Source organism: Centruroides sculpturatus, unplaced genomic scaffold, assembly GCF_000671375.1.
Source record: "Centruroides sculpturatus isolate CEXI.00-Female unplaced genomic scaffold, Cexi_2.0 scaffold728, whole genome shotgun sequence".
In the NCBI taxonomy this organism is placed as follows: Eukaryota; Metazoa; Arthropoda; class Arachnida; order Scorpiones; family Buthidae; genus Centruroides; species Centruroides sculpturatus.
The window spans coordinates 73,275-85,388 of NW_019384847.1; the positions used below are offsets into that span (position 1 = coordinate 73,275).

The 12,114-nt window shown below is 32.5% G+C and overlaps 1 protein-coding gene across 1 annotated transcript in view; it reads right to left on the reverse strand.

Annotated features, from left to right (window-relative positions):
* Positions 1–1,461: 1,461 nt before the first annotated feature.
* Positions 1,462–12,114, reverse strand: part of LOC111630395 (coiled-coil domain-containing protein 65-like) — a 17,362-nt gene continuing 6,709 nt past the window's right edge. Inside the window, exons 5-11 of the mRNA XM_023374487.1 lie at positions 11,058–11,255; positions 8,982–9,059; positions 7,255–7,410; positions 5,950–6,033; positions 4,028–4,183; positions 2,350–2,555; positions 1,462–1,584 (exon numbers count right to left, since the gene is read on the reverse strand). Of these exons, the coding sequence (XP_023230255.1) occupies positions 1,548–1,584; positions 2,350–2,555; positions 4,028–4,183; positions 5,950–6,033; positions 7,255–7,410; positions 8,982–9,059; positions 11,058–11,255 (915 nt within the window). The 3' untranslated portion in view covers positions 1,462–1,547. The remainder of the gene's footprint in view (positions 1,585–2,349; positions 2,556–4,027; positions 4,184–5,949; positions 6,034–7,254; positions 7,411–8,981; positions 9,060–11,057; positions 11,256–12,114) is intronic.

Below are 12,114 nucleotides of genomic sequence, written 5' to 3' on the forward strand. Positions count from 1 at the left end.
AAAAACACAATTCTTTCGTATTTCTCGAGATTTCAAGGTCCCCTGAGTCTAAAAATGTAAAAATGTTGAAGGGGGTCATATTTTTTTGATCGATGGCCATACTTTCTGTTATAGAAACAGTCAGGAAAAGTAAAAATTCATTTAAATTTCTAATCATTATTATTATTATTAATTAAATTAAAACAATTATTTCAGTCTATTTTCCTATGTAGGGCTATGTCAATCTATAAATTATAATATGTTTTTTTNAATCTTCCACTCATGCATATAGGATGACCTAGGTTTTTAAAGCAGTGAAAAATGAATAAAAACCTTGTCTTATAAGCAAGTAAATATGGTAATTTAAATATTATAATAAAATTAAAATATTAAAATATGGATTAATTTTAGAACTAACTTACCTTGCATATGATTTGAATTTTGTTTCAACACTACGATGTCTCAAACATAATCTAGTCAGTGCCGATCCAATATCTTTAGTAGCACCTAAAATAATTTTTATTTAAACAAAATATATTAATTCAATTTAACTTACTTAAGTTTTTTATTTAATTAAAAATAAAAAATATCTTATGAATTGACTGATTTACAATTCTAAGTTAATCAATGTTTGAAAAATTAGTCAATTAAATGTTTTATAATACAATATCATTAAAAAAATATATTAAAATATGGGAATAGTTCTCAAAATTTTCTTCCACAAGATTGGTATGATTGTGGCTCTTAAGTCAAATATAATAGAAAGTTTCCAATAAAACGATTTATAAATTTTCTTTAAAAATAATAACTTTAACACCTTATAAATCCAGCAAAAACTCTTTATATTCCAAAATAATTGTAAAAAACGATTGAGTCAAACTTTTTTCTATTCTTCTTATGTAAGAAATGTAAATTACACAAAAAAATTATATTTTTCTTTCACTTCTGACTTTTGGATATTATATAATTTCAATAAATTTTTAAAACATTAAACCAATAATGATTAAAAAATTAAAGCTAAAAATGGTATAAAAAGAAATCAGTTTGCAGAGAAAAATACTTTTTATTTACATTACTAACAAGCTCCCCATTTCACCTATGAAAGGCCTCTTCAGTGGGGATAATCGTACACAGTTCATGCTCCAACAATCAACTCATTAATAAGAGCCACTTATATAGTTTACAAAAAATTCCCAGCATTATGCTGTTAACATTCCTGTATTTAAATTTACATTATTGTTCTGCATAATTATAGCGAAGTGTTCTTTTACCTTCTGTTTTACACTGTTTTTTTCTCTAAAAATAATTTTTTATTTATTAGTATTAATCTGACAATTATTACTATTACAGTGTTGGAAGACAGGAGAATTACTAATTTTTAACCTTACAGCAGCCAGATGTTCCTTCAGTCTAATCTTCAGCCATTGCTTTGTTTCACCAATGTAAAAACTAGGGTTATTATATGTTAACGTTTAATGTTTTAAAAATTTATTGAAATTATATAATCTTGAGACAATCATAATGTTTCTATTGATATACTGTATATCCCTTTTCCAGTAAGTAATGATTCATTGCAATTTATCGCCAGCAATTTTGACTTCATCTCTGGAAAAAAATGCGAATAAATTAATTTTAGAGTGAAAATATGAAACAACTAATTAATAAACTAACAATTTATTTATTCATTTTTAATCGTTAACCTTAAAACTAAACATCTTTAACGGTTTTTTAGTAATTTATTTTATCTCGAACATTTCCATTATAATTACGAAAATCCCAAAATATCTCTAAGGATCTGTTTGATGGGATTATGACAATCGTGGGTGGATCGTGTAAATTTTTAAAACTAGTTCCTATTTAGGACCCGGAAAACACTACATGACAGCTTGTCAATCAGGCGCAAACCCGCGACTAATTAATAATGCTCAGTGGTTTCATCAAATCGTCAATGTAATTAAGAATTTTCCTAGATCCTCGCGAATTTAAGAGCTTTAGACACACGTAAATAGTCCATTGGTTTCATTTGGTCAGGAATAACTTTACATATTACCCTATTAAACAAGCTGCAGTAGCTTGTGTAGGGTTTCACGTCACGACATTACGATTTAAAAATTAGAGGCCTCAGTTTTTAAATTTACCGTAAGGCACATGTCTAAATTCGGTCTTGGATCCAGTACTAGGAATCCAATACTGTACTTCTACCTTGTACAATATCAAGTATCGTGAGATATGATCTTTGTGTTATATAAACTTATACAGAGGGCACATCACGATTTTACTTTTCCTAATACCTTAAGATAACCTAAAATCACTTATTATATAAAGATAAATCATTCAGAATTATATTAAAAAGAGTGTTTATCGACTTACACGAACATTGTTAAATCACTGTGTGCCGCTTCTTGCAAGACACATCGATCAACTTGGATTTCCGAGAAATATTTTTTTAAAGAGGAACGTAATCTTTGATTTTCGACATTTAATGACATTAATTCTTTCTCTAGCACATTGCAATCGATCAATGCTTTATTGTATAACTTCCAAAATTCATCGTATGAATGGTATTCATTAGTTTCCTATTAAGAGATAATCATATTATTATTGATAAATAGGAAATTTTTTAAAATAGATTTATATATATAAAGATTTATTAAAATTTCTCTCTTTATTCCATTTATTTTTTGTGATTTTGTCATGGAAAATTATTCGTTTACGTAAAGTTTGCTTATAGATTTGTTGTTATTCAGTAACATGTTTAAATTCTTCAAGGTATTGAAAGCGTCGTTGCTATCCGAGTCCTAAACTTATATACAATAAATACGCAATATTTGTTTAATAATATATCTTAAGAATGTGGTTTTATAACACAATTTAATACTTTTTACATTACTTTTAACTCACGGCTGCACTCGGATCCATTACTAGAAGAATGAACGTGACTCAATTTTTTAATATTCTTTTGTAATTTTATAAAAAAAAAAAACAGATTACTTACAATCGCACGCAAGAAGAATCGCTCCAAAAATTATGAATCTTATAAAGATTTAGTGAATTCTGTGTATAAATTCAANATTTACATATTAATTTCATACATGTACTGGTATTATAACTGGTACATATATGTATTGGTTATATTAAGTTCATACAAGTAATGGTAATTAAACCATGTGATTAACTTCGTAGACTGTATATATAATTGGTTCTTCTTTTATGGTAACACTTCTATGCGTTACCATAAAAGAAGAACCAATAACTTTGGCAAATTGAACATTGTATGCTCACTCTTGAATGAATGTGGATAACAAACGGGTATATCTCGTGAATTTTTATACTAAATATTTTTAATATCTGTAAAGCTTTCCTCCTGAAAATGTTTAAAACACATTATATATACGGTCTGTTACAAAAAAAATTGAGCTACTTATGAATTTATGCAAAACTGTAATAATTTTTAAGCCATGGACAGGAATTGTGAAAAATACAACCATCAAACGGGTGCAGAAAAGAATTCAAGAAGGTGAAAGTGTTCAATGCACCAATTCGGAGTTCACCTCACAAGTTGCCTGGTTTGAAAGACAGATTGGATGTCATCTCGTGCCATCAACTCTCCAGACTTCAATCAACTCCACCCATATACAATGTATGAAGATTGATGAAACAGAAGCTGTGTGAACTGAATTTAAGTAAAACAGAGAAAAAATTTTAAAAAATTGGGTAGATTTACATTTACGTTACTTTGGATTTGCTTGTAAATTCGAGGTCTTTTCGAAACTAAAAAGTGTGTTGTGTACAATAGAGAATATATTATCTATCTATTACATATTTATATTATGAACAGATATTGTATTTATAAGTTTGGAAAGGAATAATTAAATTTGATTCCATTAAAGAATTTTAATTTTATCAATAAAAATACGAGGTTCATATTTTTGGTAACAGACTGTGTTTATATATATTTTTTATATATAATTAAAAAACAATTTTTAAAATTAACTTTTAATTCCATATGTTTTCTATTTAAAAAATAAAATTAATAAATTTATGTTACTTCTATATTAGGAAGAATAAGCATGTCAAATATATTTTCGTTGCTTGTTTGCTTCGATTTCTTTTCAGTTTCACTGTTTCTATAAAATGGATGAAGTTTTTCCTCCAATAATTCTAATTTCTCGTATAATATTCTAATTTTCAGAATTGCTTCAACCTAAAATTTCGAATTATGAGAAAGATAAGTTAAAAATATGCAATGTTTGAATTAATTTAAATATTTGGATAAATCTGGATAAAAATTGTGGATTGGATTGATGAAAGAATACAACCCAACACGGGGTGGAGATGTACAAAGCAGGTACCTTCTGCGAAGACTTTCTATGGGAAAGTGGTTCATATTTAAGTGTTAGTCACATGATGGACACCAAAAAACGTATGAGGCCAGTCCAATGCTCAGTCGATCGAGAGGGTGGCTTCTTAGCGGCTACGAACAGGTTTCCTAAGGAGGCTTTGTCTTTGGACAGGATAAGTAGGGTATAGTCGATTGGACTTGTCTAGCGCAGGTTGGCAGCCTGTCATAAGGAATGGATACATCAGCGAGTGCCTCTTGTAGGATTTCACTTAATAGGGGTGCTTCTGAAAAGTGGTAGGGGCCCCTGTCACTTTGGCGGCCCGAGCCGAATCCCTTGCCTTCAATCGAACGGGTTTTTGTTTGCAGTAAGATTTGCTGTACTTATACGTGCAGATGAAGTCCCCGGTGTCTTTTGAAACCTGGGGGTTCTGGGATACTGGATCTCCCAGATTCAAACACCAACGAAGTATTTGAACGGATGCGTCATTCTTTCGAGTTCCGAGGATTGTTCCCAATCCTGACACACCTTCACAAACTGCGGCATTCTCCTTGGTGGTGCAAGGACAATGTATGAACGTCGAAAGGGTGAACGAATGCAGTCGATCTGGCCCCAGCCAGTGGCAGACAGTTATATGGTTAACATTCCTATGTCACGGGGAGGGAGGTGTTTAAAGTCCACTTCTGCTTCAGAGCCAGAGTCGGAGAGAAAATATCATATCGTATTATATCATGGTGCAATCGTATTGAAGTACAGTAAAGTCTCTGTAATCCGACATGTACCGGACCGGCGGATGTTGGATTATTGAATTTTGTATGTATGTATGTATGAACTGTACAATAAAAAATGTACTTGATTGACGAGTCAGTTTATCGTATTAATCACGATCGGACTGTTTCGCTTACCGCAGATGCAACGAACAACAAACGACTAACAGTATACACATTCATCGGTCTCTGTCACATACATCAAGAGTTAACACGAAACTTTCATGTGCACCGCCTTGCGGAGCAGTGTCGGATTACTAGACGAGTCGGACTGGCAAGTGACGGACTGTAGAGACTATATTGTATTCTCATTTATTCATAACTTTAAAGATCCGGCTATCAACATTCGAAACATTTATCCTAAAATGTTTTAAAAATTTTTATTCTATTCAAATGATCCTCATATGAATTCTTTACCGCTAAAGCCAGAGCATTATTCTGTCCGACTTTTATTGTTCAGTCTCCCTTATTGATTACTGTGTGCCGACTGCCGATGACTTTCCCGCGGGCTTAAGTTACAATCTACGGAATTCTACCATTAGCAAGGCAGCATCCAACTTCTCAGAGTTATTAATATGAAACAATGCTTCAGGCGCCAACCTGTGTTTGGTGGTTCAATCTCGAACACTCGAACACTGGTGGGTACGACAGAAGTCATAAATTTACGTGCCTATAAAACAAAAGTATTGGGGAAAATCTTTAATGTATTCTTTAAAAGTGGATTCGAATTAGAATAACAATCCTGCTGGATATTAAGGTTGTGAATTTTTCTCATATTGGCATTTTCATTGTGTAGATTTCATATTTCATATAAAATTAAAATCAATAATAAGCAATTAAATTTACTTAAAATTAATTCTAACCTTTTCTATTAAAGACTGCAAATACTTTAAAACTTCGTTACTACGAGTTGCAAGAATTGCTACTGATNCTATCCGAGTCCTAAACTTATATACAATAAATACGCAATATTTGTTTAATAATATATCTTAAGAATGTGGTTTTATAACACAATTTAATACTTTTTACATTACTTTTAACTCACGACTGCACTCGGATCCATTACTAGAAGAATGAACGTGTCTCAATTTTTTAATATTCTTTTGTAATTTTATAAAATATGTTCTATAATTTTAAAATAATATATTAAATAATAATAATAAGTTTATTATGTTAAGGCAAGCCTTATTACAGGGGGAGATACTTATTTACATATTAATTTCATACATGTACTGGTATTATAACTGGTACATATATGTATTGGTTATATTAAGTTCATACAAGTAATGGTAATTAAACCATGTGATTAACTTCGTAGACTGTATATATAATTGGTTCTTCTTTTATGGTAACACTTCTATGCGTTACCATAAAAGAAGAACCAATAACTTTGGCAAATTGAACATTGTATGCTCACTCTTGCATGAATGTAGATAACAAACAAAACGAATTTTTATACTAAATATTTTTAATATCTGTAAAGCTTTCCTCCTGAAAATTTTTAAAACACATTATATATACAGTCTGTTACAAAAAAAAATTAAGCCACTTATGAATTTATGCAAAACTGTAATCATTTTTAAGCTATGGACTGGAATTGTGAAAAATACAACCATCAAACGGGTGCAGAAAAGAATTCAAGAAGGTGAAAGTGTTCAATGCACCAATTCGGAGTTCACCTCACAAGTTGCCTGGTTTGAAAGACAGATTGGATGTCATCTCGTGCCATCAACTCTCCAGACTTCAATCAACTCCACCCATATACAATGTATGAAGATTTATGAAGCAGAAGCTGTATGAATTGAATTTAAGTAAAACAGAGAAAAAATTTTAAAAAATTGGGTAGATTTACATTTACGTTACTTTGGATTTGCTTGTAAATTCGAGGTCTTTTCGAAACTAAAAAGTGTGTTGTGTACAATAGAGAATATATTATCTATCTATTACATATTTATATTATGAACAGATATTGTATTTATAAGTTTGGAAAGGAATAATTAAATTTGATTCCATTAAAGAATTTTAATTTTATCAATAAAAATACGAGGTTCATATTTTTGGTAACAGACTGTGTTTATATATATTTTTTATATATAATTAAAAAACAATTTTTAAAATTAACTTTTAATTCCATATGTTTTCTATTTAAAAAATAAAATTTATGTTACTTCTATATTAGGAAGAATAAGCATGTCAAATATATTTTCGTTGCTTGTTTGCTTCGATTTCTTTTCAGTTTCACTGTTTCTATAAAATGGATGAAGTTTTTCCTCCAATAATTCTAATTTCTCGTATAATATTCTAATTTTCAGAATTGCTTCAACCTAAAATTTCGAATTATGAGAAAGATAAGTTAAAAATATGCAATGTTTGAATTAATTTAAATATTTGGATAAATCTGGATAAAAATTGTGGATTGGATTGATGAAAGAATACAACCCAACACGGGGTGGAGATGTACAAAGCAGGTACCTTCTGCGAAGACTTTCTATGGGAAAGTGGTTCATATTTAAGTGTTAGTCACATGATGGACACCAAAAAACGTATGAGGCCAGTCCAATGCTCAGTCGATCGAGAGGGTGGCTTCTTAGCGGCTACGAACAGGTTTCCTAAGGAGGCTTTGTCTTTGGACAGGATAAGTGGGGTGTAGTCGATTGGACTTGTCTAGCGCAGGTTGGCAGCCTGTCATAAGGAATGGATACATCAGCGAGTGCCTCTTGTAGGATTTCACTTAATAGGGGTGCTTCTGAAAAGTGGTAGGGGCCCCTGTCACTTTGGCGGCCCGAGCCGAATCCCTTGCCTTCAATCGAACCGATTTTCGTTGGCAGTAAGATTTGCTGTACTTATACGTGCAGATGAAGTCCCCGGTGTCTTTTGAAACCTGGGGGTTCTGGGATACTGGATCTCCCAGATTCAAACACCAACGAAGTATTTGAACGGATGCGTCATTCTTTCGAGTTCCGAGGATTGTTCCCAATCCTGACACACCTTCACAAACTGCGGCATTCTCCTTGGTGGTGCAAGGACAATGTATGAACGTCGAAAGGGTGAACGAATGCAGTCGATCTGGCCCCAGCCAGTGGCAGACAGTTATATGGTTAACATTCCTATGTCACGGGGAGGGAGGTGTTTAAAGTCCACTTCTGCTTCAGAGCCAGAGTCGGAGAGAAAATATCATATCGTATTATATCATGGTGCAATCGTATTGAAGTACAGTAAAGTCTCTGTAATCCGACATGTACCGGACCGGCGGATGTTGGATTATTGAATTTTGTATGTATGTATGTATGAACTGTACAATAAAAAATGTACTTGATTGACGAGTCAGTTTATCGTATTAATCACGATCGGACTGTTTCGCTTACCGCAGATGCAACGAACAACAAACGACTAACAGTATACACATTCATCGGTCTCTGTCACATACATCAAGAGTTAACACGAAACTTTCATGTGCACCGCCTTGCGGAGCAGTGTCGGATTACTAGACGAGTCGGACTGGCAAGTGACGGACTGTAGAGACTATATTGTATTCTCATTTATTCATAACTTTAAAGATCCGGCTATCAACATTCGAAACATTTATCCTAAAATGTTTTAAAAATTTTTATTCTATTCAAATGATCCTCATATGAATTCTTTACCGCTAAAGCCAGAGCATTATTCTGTCCGACTTTTATTGTTCAGTCTCCCTTATTGATTACTGTGTGCCGACTGCCGATGACTTTCCCGCGGGCTTAAGTTACAATCTACGGAATTCTACCATTAGCAAGGCAGCATCCAACTTCTCAGAGTTATTAATATGAAACAATGCTTCAGGCGCCAACCTGTGTTNGCGGGGGATTTCGACATCTATATAATATATAAAATAAAGATTGTTATTATTCTAATATACCTCTGATAATGAGCGAATTTTTTCTTGTGTCTTCTTCGAAGATATTGACATCTTTGATTTCAGTTTTGCTATGTTTTTCTATAAATTAAAAACGTTTATACTATATACAAATATGAAATAATAGGAAAAATCTCGTGAAATTCTATTCGTAAATATCATTTTATAACAGATTTAAATTGTTTGAGTTTGGTTTGGTTTTATTCGTATACGACAGCGCGACACGTGAGCCATATGCCTAAGGGGAATGCCTTCTGGGAGGTCTTTTATGGGAAATTGACCCCTATTCAGACGTTACTAACGAGTAGAAAACACGAAAAACTCAATGTGGACAACCCCTTGGCCAGGCGCGAACCTACGACTAACTAGTGGTTTTATCCACTCGCTAATGGCGGGTTTATGCTAATTGCAGCTGCGATCGTTTGTATAGGCTACAATGAAAATTATAAGGGATTGTTCAACTGTTAAAGCTAGGAGGAAATTGGCACATCCTTATAATCGTTAGATATGCTTAATTCTTCAAAGTTTTATATTAGAGCAATTTCTTACAATGTTAAATGAGTCATCATAGCTTTATTTGTTGAATTTCTCGTCATTTGCTGAAAAATTACTCGAGCTCTAATACAAAGAAAGTAAAGTAAATACAAAGGAATCTATTTTGTATTGAATATAGCAAATTTACATTATAAATACAGGGTGATTATAAGGTCTCGATTCATCTTTGCGAAAATAGTAACAAAATCATTTCTATACAAATCGCATGAAACATATTGATCCAAGAAGAGAGAATCACTATTTTTGCGTAGGTTTTAGTGGATTAACATCAAATTCAAATGAATGGGTTGTGTACACGATGGACAATGTTTCAGTAGATCCACCATTCCACACGAAATGATTCAACGTGTAGAAACTGCAATAACACAGGATCTACGTCATCAACCAGAAGACTAAGCCAGGTATTAATTGTGCCACAACCGATAGTATGAGAGATCATTACAAATTCATGAAACGTGCATAATGTGTCCATGCGTTTCACAAGCTGGAAGAGGTAAAAAAAGGATGTCACTCGCCAAGCAATATCATTATTTCTTAAAGGCTACGGAGCAGGAAGATTTGATGGTACTTTCGTGTATGTTAATCCACTCAAACATGTTTAAATCACAGCGATTTTCTTTTCTTGGATCAGCATGCTTCACACGACTGACTTGCAAAAAACTGACTTTTTTTACCATTTTCACAAAAAATGGATCGACACTTTATAGTCACACTGTATGTTGATGATTTTACAATTGAGTTACCTAAAACTGATATTTCAGTAGCAGTTATGCCTGATATGAGAGGGTCTGACACGCAATGAGAGCGATCCATTTATTGTAATAATGGATTAATTTATTCTTTTAATTTTAATTAAATGCGTAAAAGATATAATAAATACAGAGTATTATCATGCCAATATAAGTATGAGCTTATAGAAATAAAGAAAATCCACCAAAAAAGAATAAAAAATTCAGTAAAGAGCAGCAAAACATATTTACTAATTCAAACGAATACACTTCGACTTTCAAAAATTTAAATTTCTGAAGATCAGTACAGTCATTAAAATCATCAGGCATTTTGTTTTGAACTAGCAACTTGTAAATATGATGATCCATAAATACCATTGAGGCACCATCAATTGAAATAAGGGCAATAAATTTGCCTATTACAAGAAGACCTCGCCCGCAATAGGGTCGAGCGATCTTTATAATTGTGGATTTATAAATTTTATGAAAATTTATAAATCCATGCCGACATTCATAAAATATAAATATAAGTATGTTAATGGTATACGAAAGATTGGATTGGATTAATGAAAAAGGCAACGTTTGGCTTTGGTAATCACTAAAGGAGAATTCAATCCTAGAGGACTTTCTATGGGAAACTGTTCCCTATTTAAGCATTAGACACGGGAAGTAAGTTAAACTTCGGAAAATTCTACGCGGTTACAATGTTGGAGAGGTGCGAACCCGCGACCATAGTTCAATGCTTTATTCACTCGGTGAATAATTGACAAAAATATGGAGGACGCAAACAACTCACAGTTAATGCAGCAACTTTTTCCTTTCCAATATCGATATTTCTTTGATTTTCTTCATCTTTTTCACATAATTTTTTGTATCGTTGCCTTCGATCTAAGGTGCTATTTTCGTATGTCTTATAGCAACTAATAAGTTGTTTCCAGGCTCTTTCCTTTTCTAGTGTTAAGGCACCTTTTGTGACTTTTAATTGATCTTCATTCTAAATTTCATTTAAAAATTTAATATTTAATTAATTTATTAATAAATTAAATTTTAAATTTATATTATTATTATTTCTATTTAATCTCAGCTTTAATTATTTTTTTTTAAGTTTTTGACTTCTCTCTACGTAATTTCCATTTAATACTGCATTTAATAATTCCATAATTAGCCTCTAGAGGTCGCACCTATCTCAAAATTTGTAAGGAGCCTATAACGAGAGTAACCGTATAAGAAACGCCTTTCTATTGGCAGTTTGTGATCACGTGACTTTAAGCCGCCATTATTCTTGTAAACACGTATTAGCGAGATTGTACGAAGGTTTCGTGGATAAATTTTTATTGTTTCTACGTTCGTTTTCTGCAAATAATTTAAAATTGACGAAAGGTTAGTGATATTAAGAATACACTGTATAGAGAATATTTCCAATGACGATATACTGTTTGTATTAATCTTAAGTTTTTAAGTTGTTATTTACTGATATTTGGGTAAATGTTACGTATGGTGACTAAAATGGCGGCGCTTCGTTTCCGTTAGATTAATTACATTTTTAGTAGACGTTTTCTTTTTTTATTTTGTTCAAGAACGGTTAATGTCCAGGGTCGTAGACCATCATGGCGGCTCTTCCTGTTTTAGCCTCGAAACCGGACCGCTTTGGAGACGACGTGTCACGTGACGACGCGAGCGAACGGCGGCGGCTGTCGTGGCGCCGGCGCTGATTCCAGCAAACAAAAGCAAACAGTGGGGACGCACGTTCTAACCTAACCTAACCTATTCTAATAATATAAATGGTATTAATTATGATAATTTATTAGAATAGGTTAGGTTAGGTTAGAACGTGCGTCCCCACTGTTTGCTTT